The 16722-nt window shown below is 41.2% G+C and overlaps 2 protein-coding genes across 3 annotated transcripts; both read right to left on the bottom strand.

Moving 5' to 3' along the window:
• Positions 1–611: 611 nt before the first annotated feature.
• On the bottom strand, positions 612–6565 carry LOC103698500 (FT-interacting protein 3-like). 2 transcript variants are annotated; one of them, XM_039115462.1, is made up of 2 exons: positions 6238–6565; positions 612–3855 (listed from the first exon to the last, which is right to left on the bottom strand). In XM_039115462.1, exon 2 carries the CDS (start codon positions 3800–3802, stop codon positions 785–787), a length of 3018 nt encoding a protein of 1005 aa, XP_038971390.1. In that variant the 5' UTR covers positions 3803–3855; positions 6238–6565; the 3' UTR covers positions 612–784. The 2 variants fall into 2 exon arrangements, with proteins under 2 accessions (XP_038971390.1, XP_038971391.1); XM_039115463.1 differs by having other exon boundaries at positions 612–3842; positions 6238–6550.
• Positions 6566–11215: 4650 nt separating this feature from the next.
• LOC103698491 (tubulin beta-2 chain-like) lies at positions 11216–14844 on the bottom strand. Its single transcript, XM_008780523.4, has 3 exons — positions 14296–14844; positions 12279–12548; positions 11216–12179 (listed from the first exon to the last, which is right to left on the bottom strand). The coding sequence occupies exons 1-3, from the start codon at positions 14687–14689 to the stop codon at positions 11497–11499; spliced, it is 1347 nt and encodes a 448-aa protein (XP_008778745.1). The 5' UTR covers positions 14690–14844; the 3' UTR covers positions 11216–11496.
• Between the last annotated feature and the right edge of the window lie 1878 nt (positions 14845–16722).

Raw genomic sequence — 16722 nt, 5'->3', positions numbered from 1 at the left:
AGTATTAGTTATGTCTTCATGAATTGCTGTCTCTTGAGATTTAAATCCAGGTCTGGAAGGAACCTGGAGAGTGAAGGCACTGAAGATCTTAATGTTGATTCAACCCTTGCTCCATACCTCATCCGATTAGAGCCCGCTGCACGCCGCGGAAACTCCGTCTAGGCTTCTACTGAAGCACAGTATGAGCCTTAATTGAACTATGCACCAATTGCTGCAGCAAAAACCATCAAAACAGACCATTTCAATTAAGCACTGATATTTGTACGTCAATATAAGGACAGCTTGCTTTCCTTCTTACCTATTACTTTTCCTGTAAGTAGATTTTCATACATGCTCTGATCCAATAGGTCTCGATCATCGCAGTCGAGTTTAATCAAAATATAATGCCACACTAAAGGCAGCAACACTAACTGATGCAACTGGAAACTGTAAGCTTGTTTGAATACTATGTTAAACCCAGAGCTAGAGATTCACCCTCACAATTACATAGATCACATCGATTAGTTTGATAAAAACCTTTCCGTGGACTCTCTATTGTCAGGATTCGATGATGAAGAGCCAACCAAGAGGTTTATGGGCAGGCAGGTTGAAAACAAAGGATTGAAAACCTGTAAGCCAATGCCACAAAAGTTTCTAATAATTTATTTATGCTTTTCAGTAATCGTCACCAACTTCAACTACTACACGAACAACAGCTTAAAAAAGAAATAAGGGCAAGTAAATTACGAACGAGCAGCTAAACTGATGGAAACAAGAGCAGCAACCCAGCCATTTTGTTTCCCATTTACAGCATACTATCCGTCCTTGCTGGGAGACGCCGGAAGAAGTTTAGTGGTGCAGATGGCATCCTGTGCCGGAACCTTGGATGCCTCATGACATAGAAGCCTGCCACGGCAGCAAGTACCTGAAATGGTGTCACGTACAGCACCAGTGCTGCTATCAGGCAGAATAACACAAAGATTGCAGTGGCCCGCGGGTCCCTCCAGCTGAGCAGCGCCTGGATACGCTCCCCTTGAGACGCCACATCGCCCACCACAGTTTGTATCCTCCCTGCAACACTCCTCAGTCTATCATACCTCATCCGCACGAGCTCCGCACTTCGGCTGGTAGGAAATGTATCAAACTCCTCGTCAAGCTCATCTGGGTGCACAGCCTCCGCATGAGAGATCTTTGTGTTCATATGTGGAGGATAACGTGGACGATACCGATAGTTCCACACCCCTATCAGAAACATATACAAAAATACGGTAGGAAGTATAAGCTCTGGGAAGCACACAAGCATTATGAACAGAATGTGCACCAATACGGTCGTGATAGGGTTCTTCCATGCACACACATCTCTGAACCATTTGCCCGCTGCAAACAAGCCTGAGAAGACCGACATGAGCCGGAAGAAATTTGCTTTGCTTCGGCGCATGCTCCATAAGTGAGAATCAACATCTGACATGTACTCCACAACTTCCTTTCTAAGGGGTGGCTCCATTCTGCTCATTCGTGCAGCCACGATCTGCACTGCTTGGTGGCGTAGCATATCGAGCTGCATCACAGTTAGCGGGCGTATGTAGTGCATTTTTGGTAGCAGAGGCCTTGAGTAAGTATACATCATATTGATGAATGCTGTGGATGAGAAACGTATTGCAAGGTGGAGTTCGCCCATCTTCTTGACGCCTGAAGGGTGCAGAATGAGAAGCGGATACGAGTGGGTGTACACACGTCCTGTTTCGAGGGTGGATAGACGAATGCGAACCTTGCCAATCTTAGCATCTTTATTACCGTCAGGACCCTTCTCACCACCAAGCTGGCAATTGTCGAACACACCAACTGTAAGAACTGTTGCTGGATCATAGACTTCCCATGTGTATTGCTCATTGTATTTTGGGCTCAAGCTGTCGATGATGGTGCGAGTACGTACCCACTTCTGACCATATTTGGCTACACAGTATGTATCTGATGTGCCCTTCCCATCTCGTGTTTTCATAGGATGAAGCCCCTCAGCATTAAGGATGCCAAGCTCAAGCAACCCAATTGATGGCTTCCATAGCTGCTTTGCTGTTGGTCTCAGGTCACTACTGTAGTGGGTAGACTCATCAAGCACATGATAACCTCCATCCAGACAAACACGGAGATGAATCCGGCTAGAAAACTTCTCCTTCTTCATCTGGTCCACATCAACTGCAACTGGCTTTTCAAGGCTGAACCACCGACTGTGGATCATCCTATCATCAGCTCGTTTCTCTATAGATCCCAATGGTATTATAACACGGCCAATCACTTCATCTTTGTTCGGCCCCACTCGGTCTTCCACGGACAGGATGAGGTGGTCCTCAAATGGTTCAGCTGCCACAAACATGAGGTCTTCATTCCAAAGAGGGTTGAATGTCCGTGCTTGAACTACCTTCGTCCTCAAAAACTGGTTTCCTATTCGTACCTTCACATATACATCTGGGAAGCGAGTTCTGTCAGCTACAATAATATCTTGGGCCTCGATAATATTGACACGCACATACCACAGCCTGGGTCCATGGTAGACCTTCGACCGTAGGTGAGAGCTAACAGCAGAGGCATCAATAGGCGCTGCTGCATCTGAGTGCCATGCATCAGGAAATGCCTCATCAGCTTGGGTGCCGATCCAAACTGCAAGCATCAATTCACCCTTTCTCTTATCACCCTTTTTGTCCTCAAGCCGGTACCACTCTGGAGCCAGTGGGCTGTCTGGCGGGACACGTGTTGGGACATCATTTAAATCGAAGCGTATGAGTCCAACAAAATCATCCTTAACAAGATCTTTGTCTTTGACTACAACTTCAACAACTGATGACTGCATCCGATCTTGGGAGAAAGCAAACACTTCATTCCATTCTGGGTTCTGCTTCTTCTCAAAGTGCTTCGTGATCCCTCTGTAGTTCCCAACTCTCACCTCAACATAAGGATCAAGACTCCCACTAACATCCATGGCTGGTAAGTCTCGTGCCTTGACCACACGCACAAAGAGGTACTGCATTTGCTCCACAAGATCATACGTACTAGCTGGCTTCTCTGCACGGATGACCCTGCCGCCAACAATCTGTCCCCCGCCAAGGAAAGGGTTTGTTTCTTTGAGTGCATAGTCCACTGGTTGCTGCGATGATGCTGATGAGTACATCCTGACAATTCTCGGGGGTGGGGGCTCAGGTTTCATCTGCTCAGCCACATACCTTACTGGCTCACTAACTGGAGCTGCAGCATGGTGCTGGTGGTCCTCTTTCGGGATACTGTGAAAGGTGTGCCTTGACTCAGACTTCTGTCCTGGAGGTGGATTTGGGTTTGGATTTAGGACTTGGGCAGGCATCTGATGCATTTGACTTGGAGGAGGATTATTTGGGAAAGGATCGACAGCTGGAAGTGGGTTGGAAGGTTTTACAGAGGGGTCATCAGTAAGGAACACTTTGAGGCCAAGCTCTCCTTTCACACGTGAAAATATTCCACGTTTTTCCAATGGATAGTGCAGGACTACAGCATCAGGGAAGGGCACAAAAGAGGTCCCAGCAATCTGGACTCTGCCAAGGAAGGACTTGGAATGCGTGGCTTTGTTGATGTTGTACACAAAAGCTTCGAGCCCAAGATCATGGAGAGAAGCAGGATCAGAAATGTTGAAGTAGAACCGCTCATTCCAGACAGGGTTGAGGTCTTTTTCCTTGATGGTGGTACGGAACTTCTGGCCATCAAAATGAAGCTCAACACAGGGGCTAGCAGAACCCTGCCCATCCTTGGGCATGAGGTCATGGGCACTTATAACTTCCACACCCAGCTTATAATTGCTCATCTTCGCTAAAACTTGATGGCTCTTCGTGATATAATTCTTCCTAGTAAATACAACTGGAAATAATGTCAGTATTCCTACCTAAATAAAAAGGGTATGACCAAATGTAGCTTTCAAAGTTTTAATGTACTAACATAGAGAGAGAGAGAGAGAGATGGCCAGAAGCATAAACCAACATGTACCAAAGTTGAGACGATAGCACAAAGCAACCCATGTGAATAAGCAGAAAACAAGTTCACCATGAGAAGCCCTTGCCAGAAGTACAAGATTATCCAAGAATGTTCTATGTTGAAAAGCATATTAACAAACAAAGAAACCCAACAGTCTGACCATCTTAGGACCAATGTTAACCAGCATTCAGACATAAAGGGAGCACAATGGAAATCTAATCTTCTTGGAGTATTTTGTATCTAACATATCATTACAGCATGAATACAGCTTATAAGTTCATGACGATGATCAGAGTTTCTGGTGTGCCAAAAATATTTAAAATTGCAACTGAATTCAAAGTGATGTAAACAAATTATTCAATACGTTTAAACACTTCTAGGAGATTCTCCAGGTTAAGTCTTCTCACAAAAATATATACAGTTTAGCAGTATCTAAATCCAAAAGTAAACACCACGGAATGGCAAGGTATTATGCGATGTTAGACTCACATTTTCAAGTTTATATTCTGATTGGGAGTGTGACCGAAATCTAATTTAGTATATATAATGGCAAAGTGTGAACGAAAGCATCATGGATTTGCAAGGAACCCAAATTATTGGAATTAATAGTTTTATATATCTAGTTAGTGTAGGATTTTGTGCTCAAATTATTGGAATTAATAGAAGAACTCTGTTGCATCGTGTTAAAGTAGGACTATAGTGAAGGATAATAGCATGAGTTTCTAATGGAGTTTATCTACCAATTTTAACTACTTTGAAATGGAGAGATCCCACAATCATAGTAATGTAAAACCGAAAATAAATAGCATTAATATAAGCAAATTCACTAGAATATAAGTTTGATATACCATAGTAACCGAACTTAATTATAGCACAACACAGCTTAAGAACCTCGAAGTTTGTTTCTTTCTTTTGGTTGAGAACATAAATTATTGCACTTCTACAAAAGCATTTGAATAACTAAAATATCATGGTATTCGTAGAATTACTGGGAAATTCATCACTGACATTTGAAGAACTAAAATATCTAAAAGTCGTTACCGGTATTCAGAGAATTACTGGGAACTTCATTACATAAAAGCATGTTGTATTTGTAACAGATAAATTGATTTGCACGTTAGCATATTAAGATCATGACATGCAGACTATGATTCAAAACAAAATTCTGTAACAATAACTTGTTCCACTAGTGTCCAGCAAAAACCAGTAACCCATAAAGTGAAGCATTGAAGAAAGCCCAGCAGAAGAAGATAAATTTAACATATAAGCTTTTTATTTAGAGTTAAAATTAATTCAATCTGATAAAATGCCTAAATCATAGTAAAAGGCCTCATCCTAAAACTAAAGTGAACAAATAGTAAAGATATACACATATTACATTGTGCGACTTCACAAGGCAGTCGGCATCAAAGAACATAATTCATTGGCATAGTTCAAGATTCAGTTAAATGGTGGAGTTTCCAAAACTGATGCTTGAGTTCCTCTTACCAACTTAAGTTTGGCAGTTCAAAGTGCCAGAAGGAACACCAAGAAAAGATCTCAAGCTCAGCTTCTACATACATTTTACCTCAAAGATCATTCTAGGAAGAGATCTAATTAAAGAGAAAGGCGAAGTTTCTTGTTATAGTCTCAATGGGACAGAATGAAGAATCAGGGATGGACAGCAAAGCAACAAATCAACAAACTTTCAGTCCCTGCAAGCATGCAAAAACAGAAGAATGCCACATTTTCACATCTATGGCTAGATCTGGACCAAAATGGAAGGCCAGCACAGTAAAATAGCAGAAGCAAAGAGACAGAAACTACAGTGCACGAACAAGGTAAGGGAAAGAAAAGTACCCAAATGCTTCAAGCTAGCGACTAGCGAAACTTGGGTGCAAATATGAAACTTGGGATATCAACATTATCAAAGAAAAGATCTTGTCCAACTTCAGATGAATTAATGGATCGAAGAAATCGCCGCACTCCCCGTCTCAAGAACAAGAAACGCGGACAAGAAAGCATCTAACCTAGCTCATATCAGTTCAAGACGAGAATAAACACCGGAACTTGTTAATTTCTCGAGATCTAAACCCTCAAACTCCAGAAGAAAAAAAAAAAACAACCTTTCCGCCGTTGTTTTGAAGAACACAAACCACAACATGGCTCAAAATCAAACACCAAGCCACTAAATCCATAAAAAAGCCCACCTCAACCCGAAAATCCAAGCCAAGAACAAGACCCGAAACAAACAAAAAGAATCAAAACCGACAACGGAAACCTCCTCACCTTCTCAGCTGATCACCTCCACCTCCGCTGCCGCCCCTTCAGATCCCGATCTGGACCAAATCTCGAGCTCTCTAGACGTCCTCCAACAGCAAAAGCGAGCCGAAACACCGGTCAGAGAAGGCGCAGGAGGTCATCGTCCATGGCCTTGGCGTCCGCTCGCCGCGTGGAGAAAAACTCTTTAGAGAGAAAGAAACCTTCTTTAGGAACGAAGGCCCGCAGGGGAAGCAGGTGGCGAGCTTCCGTGGACAAGAAAAACTTCTCCTTTGCTCCCCCTCTTTTCTTCTCCTTCTTATCGAGTGGCCGGCTGGAATTAGAGGGCGGGATCAAATATTAATGGGGGCTTCTAAACGTTATATGGAAAATTTCAAAAACAAACAAACTGAAGCCGTCGGTGGGAGTATCGTGGAGGATCTCTGGCCGTCTGTATTATAATGGTTTCTGTGGGGTCCAAGGAATTGACGGTGGATCTGGTGAAGAGAGGATTTGGATTAGAGTTTAAGTTTCGTGACGATGGCGTTTTAACTTTTTGACGGAGTCAATGAGGGCGAATTTCTTCGAAACGGATAGAATATACGAAAAGGGCGATTTAGAAAAGGTCAAATGACGGATTTGACTCTGAGATTTCTACCAAATAACGGAACTAGCACTGTACGGTCCTTTATGGACCCGGTCCAAACTGTTGAACCGCCGGTTTGGTTGACCCGACCGATCTGATTCCACACGAACCGAAACCTAGTGAATGCATCAGACAGAAAAAGAGGTGCAATAGTGAGGAAGTGGTTTGATATATCATAGAGAAAAATGACCAGTTAATTATCTCTGCTGTTACTTGCTCGACTATCCGACATGTTGCTGCAGCTTCAAAACCTTGCAAGGTAAAAAAAATGAAAGACATAATTTTTACGAGAACTTCGATCATTATGTGAAACAATTTTAGAATTGCATATAAAAACAGAACTACTCGTGATATTGAGTAAAAGGCTTCACATAGACAACTGCACGAGAGAAAGGGCAACGACAATATGCCTGTATGAAGATATAAGTGGATAAAAATTATATTACAAATTAGATATTTTGTGTGTATGCATGTATATGTATATATATGTGTGTGTTTTATTTTTTGTGACATTTTTATGGACTTAATGTGCATGCGACATATTTGATCGACTCAAACTTGATAACACTTGCATCCACTAAATGGACAAGGTGGACTGCAAGCAATTTCTCCGATGAAGTACCGATGTAGTTGGAGATGGTTCGGTTCAGTGCACGAGCCGCCGGGTAACCGGGTCAGGAGTCAAAATCCGAAGACGATACTATTCAATCCAGCGCGGAAAGAAAAGGAATCTAGAGAGTATCTTTCTTTTTGTTTGGTTGGTAGATAAGATGGAGCGGACGAATAAGACCGAAGCCTTCGAATTAGACCATTTTGTCAGGTATGCCAAAGAAAGGAGAGGTAGATCTGTCGCCATATAATATTGGATTTTATGGGAATGGGATTTGCTACAATGACATATACGTAGAGGAGTTATTTATGGTGGATGGTGATGTTTGGGAGAGACATCAGCTCAGACCCTGGTTGGACAGAAAGTCCTATCCGACCTGTGTGGGATGAGATAATTGGATACATTTGTATTTTATTACATGTCGAGAAGACACGTGCCAACCATCAAAAGTGTGACATGTTCCATCTATACATGCATTTGGGAGCATCCAGTAAGCAAGGTCTTTCTCTGAGATTGCCAAAATAAAACGCAAAATGGAAATGTCAGAAACTCAAAAAATACTTTTCCATCCCATGTAATGTGGGTATGAAAACCGGACTCTAGGGTTGTATCTTCGGCGGAAAATAAGAATTCATTTTCATTAGTATAAAATCACCATTGCTATAATCGCCTTGGAATTTTTGCAGATTGATGGATGAAGTCATTCGGAATATTTTGATAGCTTTATAGAGTGTAATTTAATAGTCGATGCTGTAAAAGAAGATTAATTATTTTTTTTGCGCAAAAGATATCAATCAACTGTTTAGAATTTGTGCCCAATAAAATTTTCAGATCATCCCTAAAGCATTTTGATGTCTACATTTTTTGCCAAAGTTATGTTAAAATAATGATCACCTCTGAAGTGCTTGATACTAAAAATAAAATAAATTATATTTAAGAGCAACAAATGGGTTTGGTTATGCACATGCATCTGCATACATTGTTAACATATGGAACATAAGAGAATCTATATGATTCACAGGTAGTTGCGGTATAAATTATATCAAAGCATTTGTTCCCACACATCATCGCTAGCAATACATGAAAGATAATTGGTAATAAACTTGGGTATATAAAAATTCTCGTCTATAAAAGATAAAATATTTTGCTTCTTTCTCAAAAATAAAAATATAATTTACATAAGAGATAGATGTAGACTCTATTGATCATTCTCGTCTATTGTTTCGAATCTCATCCCTCAGGCTCTATACATAAAAAAAAGAACATTGAGAAATAATAATCCTATATGAGATAGGATAAAAAAAAATTATAGTATTTATATACTTTTGGATATATTCACCTAAATATCTATTTTTTTATATGGCCTTGGCATTACTCTCAGCTAACGCATCTCCGTCCAGGAGGGCAATCTCGTGATACTTCCAGCATCGTGAGGGTATTCACGTCAATTCACTCTCCCGTTTCCCTCAGCCTCCCGCACCGACCGAGGCGGTTCATCGAAGGAAGGAAGTCACGTGAAGCCTCGTCGTGGCCCCAGGACGGCGCTTCTGGAACGTGCGGCGGCCTGATTCGTACGCGTGTCGACATTGAACGGCCAGGATGCAGTCAACAGTTCAATACCCCGTACCATCATCATCAAACCCACGGCGTGCATCACGTGAAAGGGCCAATCCGCGTTTTCTTCTACAGTTTATTTATTTAGCGCGAGACGCCTACCCCGAAAGTCGCCCCATCCCCACTCAAGTCTTCGGAGAAGTCCCCTTTTGGCTTTTTGGATCCTCGCGTTGGAAACACGACGGAAGGACTCTTGAGCGTGGGAAAAGCATTTCACCTTTGCGGAAGATAATGAAATTGCATGAACATGGTGCGACATGAAGTCGACCGGTTAATGACAGTGATCAGACATGATCTGATCTTTCTGAAAGCAGAAAGGTCAACCGTTAAAAGTGGCCAACCTCATACATAAACACTGCTATTTCATCTAAATATTTTTATCAAAACATACTAATCTTTATAACATAATATTAAATATTTGACCATATATATATACATACATACCAACATATATGTATACAGATATATGTGCGAATGCGATTTGATCATGTATGTATATGTATATATGTATAATGGATTAGGTGATAAGTAAACAAAAAAGAAAGTAAAAAAAAAATATTCCAGTGAGAGAGAACCGCACCAATATTGTCATGCCATGAACACTCCAGGACATTCTTGTTATGGATTTATGGTATGACCATGGAAGCCAGCCGATGGCCCATGGCATCTCATGTTCTTTATAAGATAATAAACAATACTATATGACTGTAAATGAAGCTTAGTTTATGCATTATGAAATCTAAAAACAACAGAAAAAAAAAAAAGAAAACAATTAGAATGGATTGAGACGAGGAGTCCACTGTTATTTACCTAATACCTATTGAGTACAAGAAAACTAACTATGGGCCTATGGCATAACCCAGGACATACATGACTAGGCACCACAATAACCACCTTTTCCATTGGCGACGCATGATAACTACCGGAATCACTGGTAACTCCTGAAAAATACCGGAAAGCCAAACAACGGAAAAGAAAAATAATCTATCTTTAATGCATTTGCAATAATGAATCAATCAATATATCATAGCGGGAGGGATCCGACATGTCACGTTCTCGCCAGCTAGACCGAATCTGGCAACTTAGCCAATCACATTGGGCTTCCTCTGCCCCTCTTTGAAAGTTGCACTATATTTGTTTCACTGGACAGTTCAAACTATTGAGAAACCAAGAGACGAAGCTTAAGTGTGTTTTCATATGGGCAACCAAGTCATATCTACATGTCAATATAGAATCGTATATTGGTATATTCATATATATTTATTTTATTTTACGAATACAAATATAGATACTAAGATACAGTCAGACATATATTAATTAAATATAAAAATTTATATTTATATTTATATTAAATAAATACATATGCAAATCGAATACTAAAAATATGTATATAAATATAAATATAAATATAAATATAAATCGAATAATTAAACTTTATGACTATAAAATTAAAGATATTATTACTAAGTTGATGATAAATTAGGTTAATAGTATATTAATATGATCATTTATTTCTTTTAGAAATTTATGAGCGCTATATAAAATTAAATAAAATTTAAAATAAAATTGAATATTCAAATACGGAATGAGTAGTTGTGCATCCATATCTATATTCTTTCTTTTTTTTTTTTGATGAAATATTAGAATACGAAAACAAATCTATAAGAAGAATATCCGATCTACTTTTATCCATATTTCCAACAAATCATAGAGCATAAACAGTAAGAATAAATAAGAGCTAAGGCAGTGACAGAGGTTTGGTTGCCAGTGATGTTCAAAGACAGTAATTCATGAGGTACTGGATTAGAAGACATAATGATACGACCGTCAAATGTTGAACCTGCATCATCACTCACCAAAAGGTAGCGTCTCGAAGGTGAAGCAATTGAGAGTGCTAACACCTAGACAAATGAACATCATCTCACAGTTAACATTAAGCCAACCAAAATGGTTAAGTTACAAAGTCATAACATCAAACACCTAAATTTCAACCACAAGACGGCCCATTAATATTGTCAAAGATCCAGGCATTTCGAGGAAATACTGGAGCAAGACTAGAAAACAAATAATTCCATGGAGAGGGCTACAGGAGCATCCATTACACGATATAACACAAGCAGGATAAGTGACAATTAACATTTTCAAACACAAGGCAACATGGCATCATCACATTAGCACATCAAGGTCCAAACTATCCAATAAAATCAGATGTTTACATTCCAGAAAACTGCGCTACGTTTTCAACTAGCAAATTCAGCAAACCCATAAACAGAAGCAACTGGAAATTGCAGGGACGAACGACAGTAATTCCTAAACTAAACATCCACAGCAGTTTAAAGCCAATAAAAACCAAGTATATGAAGAGAACATTCAATGAAAAGGCATCCAACCAAACACCCTGGTTCATACAAGAGGGAGATTAAGCCTCCTCATAAGCACCTTCCTCCTCTTCATCCTCATAGTCACCCTCCTCATCAGCCGTTGCATCCTGGTACTGCTGGTACTCCGAAACCAAATCGTTCATGTTGCTCTCTGCCTCAGTGAATTCCATCTCATCCATCCCTTCTCCAGTGTACCAATGCAAGAAAGCCTTCCTCCGGAACATGGCAGTGAACTGCTCGCTGACACGGCGGAACATCTCTTGGATTGAGGTTGAGTTTCCAATGAATGTGGATGCCATCTTCAGCCCAGTTGGGGGGATGTCGCACACCGTCGACTTGACATTGTTTGGAATCCACTCCACAAAATAGGAAGAATTCTTGTTCTGAACATTGAGCATCTGCTCATCCACCTCCTTGGTGCTCATCTTACCACGGAACATTGCAGATGCAGTGAGGTAGCGTCCATGGCGAGGATCCGCAGCACACATCATGTTCTTGGAATCCCACATCTGCTGGGTAAGCTCGGGAACAGTGAGAGCCCGATACTGCTGGGACCCACGAGACGTGAGAGGGGCGAACCCCACCATGAAGAAGTGGAGACGAGGGAAGGGAATAAGGTTCACTGCAAGCTTCCTGAGGTCAGAGTTGAGCTGCCCGGGGAAGCGGAGGCAGCAAGTGACACCGCTCATGGTGGCCGAGATAAGGTGGTTGAGATCGCCAACTGACATTCAGCGAGAACTCATGGTTAGGAATTGAAAAGAAGCCCAAAATGATGCAATTTTCAAATGCATGAAGAAGGGATCAAGTAAATGGCACATACAACTTGGGGTGGTAAGCTTAAGTGTGCGAAAGCAGATGTCATAGAGAGCTTCGTTATCCAGGACCATGCACTCATCAGCATTTTCAACCAACTGGTGGACTGACAGTGTGGCATTATAAGGTTCGACAACCGTGTCCGACACCTTTGGAGACGGGAAGACAGAGAATGTGAGCATCATGCGATCTGGGTACTCTTCTCTTATCTTAGATATGAGCAATGTGCCCATGCCCGACCCAGTTCCACCTCCCAATGAATGGCACACCTGAAACCCTGAAAGAAGTCAAATGGAATGAAGCATTAGTAAAAGTCCTATACAATCGAACATATGAGAAACAAATTCAATTGAAAGGATGTTTTTTCTATTAATATATATAAAGGAGAACAGCAGAGTGTTGTTGCATCCTCACGTTAGCAGTTTTTCAGTAAACCAGTAACAAATTTATCAGTACACAGGCCGTTTTGCATAGTTTGCTGCATCATAAAGACTACGTAAGAGGGGGAGAAAGTGCCATACCTCAAATTAACAAAAGCAAAGGAGCATAATAAAATATTTTTTAGTATAAATAGAGCTTTGGTGAAGATATAACAAAGCGACAGAACAGTTTTAAGTAACCTGCAGTACTGCAGGGTACACATGAGGAGCTACCAATTCAGGATCTTCCGGATAAAAAAATATCTTAAGACTGGATTGATTGCATGCATTACTCAATCTAGAGACATGAGAACAGTCGATTAAAAGCAACCCCGATGTGCATGAGAACAGGAGCTTCTGAGAATGGCTCCTGTTGCATAGCCAAAGCACATCATCTCATATGAAGGAAGCATCAGAGTTATCATGTTAAATGAATAATTTTTTCTTTAATATAATCACAAAATCAATTGACTGATATGCAAATATCTTCCCTTCACCTACGCTTGAAAAATTAAAAAAACAATACATGCACGCACTTCATATGTAAAAATGACAGCCACCAAAATCCTGAATATTATAGGACACTTGATGCTAAAAGTCATTGCACTTCACGACGGGCATTCAGAGACAATCGACATATGAGATATATAATTTTTTTTTGGATGCTGAATCAGAAAATAGAGCAATCATTTGTGCAGCAAGGTAAAAAAAAAAAAAGCTATAGAGTTTCAGATGAGAGATTCTGCATTCAAGAAAGCACAGGTTTGCAACTGCAGAGACATTCTCACTATATTCACATGAATTGTCACAGAAGAGAAAAATATGCGGATCAAACCAAAGCCAACCTCGGAAATGGAAGAGCTGCCCATTGAGTTATTTTCATGACAGTGCTCAGATTTACAGCCCTAGAAGAACGATAGCTTGCTAAAAGAAAATGAGAGAAACAGATGCATAACACCTCGACGTTTTCTAGAATATAAATGTCCTATAAATACAAGAACAAGACACATAAATTAGAAAAGAAATATTCAGCTGGGACTTATTATTGTGCAGTCAAATCGCATAAATAACTGCAAAACTAGCATAGTGATCCACTGTCGCCTAGCATTGGTGTAAAATTTCTTCCGCGCTGTCATGTAGATCAAAGCTCTACTAAAATATCTGATGTCAATAACCAAATACAAAGCTCGGGACTTGAAATAAGAAACATATATGACGAAAGTAAATAAAATCTAAAAGATTGCAACACTAGTAAATCACTCAGCATGAAATACAACCATATTTAGAAGTATCACTGAAAGTTTGAGGCTCCCGAGGAATTTGAACGGAGGCAAAAAAAAAAATGTAAGTAATGAACATCACAAACAAGAAAAAATTCAAGATTTACACAATATTCATGGAAGAAGAACAGATCGGACAAGGGGCGTTATAATCTAAGCAGAAAAGCAAGTACAAATAAACTAAGCACCAAATCTACATGTAAATACAAGACGGAGTAATCAACTCCAAGAAAACCCAGAAAAGAATCAAGTAAAAGCTAATAGAACCTCAAAAGAAATAAAAGATTCGAGATTATTAGCGATAAAGAGAGTGAAGAAATCTCACCTTGCAAGCAATCGCAGTTCTCGGCCTCCTTCCGGACCACATCGAGAACGGCATCGATGAGCTCGGCGCCCTCGGTGTAGTGGCCCTTGGCCCAGTTGTTCCCGGCCCCGGACTGGCCGAAGACGAAGTTGTCCGGCCGGAAGATCTGGCCGTAGGGACCAGATCGGAGGCTGTCCATGGTCCCGGGCTCCAGGTCCATGAGGACGGCCCGGGGCACGAAGCGGCCGCAACTCGCCTCGTTGTAGTAGACATTGACTCGCTCGAGCTGGAGATCCGAGTCGCCGTGGTAGCTGCCGGTGGCGTCGATCCCGTGCTCCGCGCACACCACCTCCCAGAACTTGGCCCCGATCTGGTTGCCGCACTGGCCGCCCTGGATGTGGAGGATTTCCCTCATCTTGAAGTAGTTCGGACGGCGGAGGAGATCTAGTGATCTAAGAGAGGAGGTCGGCAATGGCGGTGGGAGGAGAGGGTAGAGATCTGGGAGGGAGCGGTGGAGGAGCGAGAGGCAAGGAGGGGTTCATATAATGGGAAGGTGGACGGTTCTTGACGGACGTTTGGGTGGAAGGGGGAGCGGGATGGGGGTTTCTTGACGGCTGCAGGGTAGTGGGCGTTTCGTTTTAGGGGGGAATTTGAATTTTGAAATGGTATTTGGTGGCGACGGAGATTCCAACAAACCCTCCCGCTCTTATTCAGGAATTTTGGTTTTATTAAATTGAGTTGGACTTGTACATCCACGAAGATTTAGGTCCATGTGGACAAATAAAAATCGTACAAATGAGTGATTCATCCCCAACAGCACACGACGAGATTGATGGTTGTCGATCTATCTATCTGATTTAGCACTTCTTTCAAAGAAATTACATAGATAGAGGATTGCTATTCCACTTGCAGTTAGTTGCTCCATAACCCCCCCGCCTTTTCTTTCTTTTCTTCTTATATCTTCTCCCCCTCCTCCTTCCTTTCTTTCTCTTTCTTTCTTTTTATTATTATTTTGGACAATGATGGATCACACCCAAAGAGATGTAAATAAGGCCAACAAAATTAAAAAATAAAAAGTTGCATGGAGGCTCCGATATAAATAAGTGGTTTTCTAGATAAAATCTTAAGTGTGATTAACATCAAAAGAGGAAACAAGTCAGCAACAGAGTTTGTTTCTCTATAAACATGCGTGGCCAGAATGAGTCATACTCCTCTAGTAGTCGGCGGATGTCGTAAAATAGCAGCCTCCTCTCAGCCGCGCATCTCCTACTCCGAACCTACTTGATCACTATGGTCGAGTCTCCCCAGCAATTCGCACCCGGCATGAGTTTGCAACGGGCAACTTTTCGGCAAGGTACAACACCAAGGCTGTGATTGAAAAATTGGGTTTGTATGGGCGAATTTTGTTGTAGGATTTGGGCTAATTTTGAAGTAAAAATGCTGATTTTTTAATCCATGATTTAATCTATTTCAAGCTACAAATATGAGCCGTTTAGCATTAAATAATTGTTAAGACCTTTTTCTCCCCCCCACATGCCTCGCTTTCGTTCCGTTCCACTTCAAGCTTCATCGGCTTCTCAACTTTATCACGGCATGGATGATGCTCTCAGCTTTACTTCTCCGGTCCGGTGGAAGGATCCCACCGCGGTGGTCTGATCTCTTCTTTGTCGTGTCCTTTACTCGTGAGGAGATGGTAGTGGGAGGGGCAAAAGACCAAAGAAAGGCGCATCCAATACCAGTGACCTCAAAGCACCTGCCAATACGAATTCTCGGGCTGGTCCAAATACGACTTTATTATGGACTGGAGTTACGAAGAACCAAAAGCCACGGCACCGCGATGCATCGAAATGTATTGTAAATTAATAGTGATGCATTTGCGATACGGGTAAGCAAAGTAACCAGTTTGCATGAAAAGGTTTTACCGAAGCTTTTCTTTCATGCGAGGGGTGAATGTGTTCATGAAGGAGCATCAAAGCCTCTTAGCTGTTCGATGGTATGTGCGTGTCCATCAAGACTTCTCGTGCTTGCAAAGAAAGCAAAGGTATTATAGGGTTCACATGGCCCCAACTCCCCTAGGGTGGCAGTTGGATCGGATATGGAATAAGATGGGAACAAGTTAGGTCAAATAACTGTCAAGCCTGGCCTATATGACCAGTTTATTAATGGGTCGAATCAAGTTAAACGAGTCCAATTATGACTAGATCCAACTATTAAATGAATCAAAATAGATTAAGTGAGTTCAAACTTTGAACCTAAATTCGTCCTATTTAATACACATATTAGGTTGAGTTGATCCTTACAACCCTAACCAACCTATTCAATCTTGAGCCAAAGCTGCCACCCGAAAGTTATAGCCCTACTTATGCGAGGAACTGCTCCATCCATTTATGCTAGCAACCCTAATCTATGGCAGCTCATTACCATAAAGGTTACTAGGTTAAAAAAAAA

Source organism: Phoenix dactylifera, chromosome 18, assembly GCF_009389715.1.
Source record: "Phoenix dactylifera cultivar Barhee BC4 chromosome 18, palm_55x_up_171113_PBpolish2nd_filt_p, whole genome shotgun sequence".
NCBI lineage: Eukaryota > Viridiplantae > Streptophyta > Magnoliopsida > Arecales > Arecaceae > Phoenix > Phoenix dactylifera.
This window is presented reverse-complemented; position numbering and strand designations above follow the sequence as displayed.

Coding starts and splice junctions, on each gene's coding strand:
- LOC103698500 (XM_039115462.1), bottom strand. CDS start 3,802: ATGAGCAATTATAAGCTGGGTGTGGAAGTTATAAGTGCCCATGACCTC.
- LOC103698491 (XM_008780523.4), bottom strand. CDS start 14,689: ATGAGGGAAATCCTCCACATCCAGGGCGGCCAGTGCGGCAACCAGATC. Junction 12,549..14,295: donor GAACTGCGATTGCTTGCAAG/GTGAGATTTCTT, acceptor GACTTCTTTCAG/GGTTTCAGGTGTGCCATTCA. Junction 12,180..12,278: donor TAAGCTTACCACCCCAAGTT/GTATGTGCCATT, acceptor GCTGAATGTCAG/TTGGCGATCTCAACCACCTT.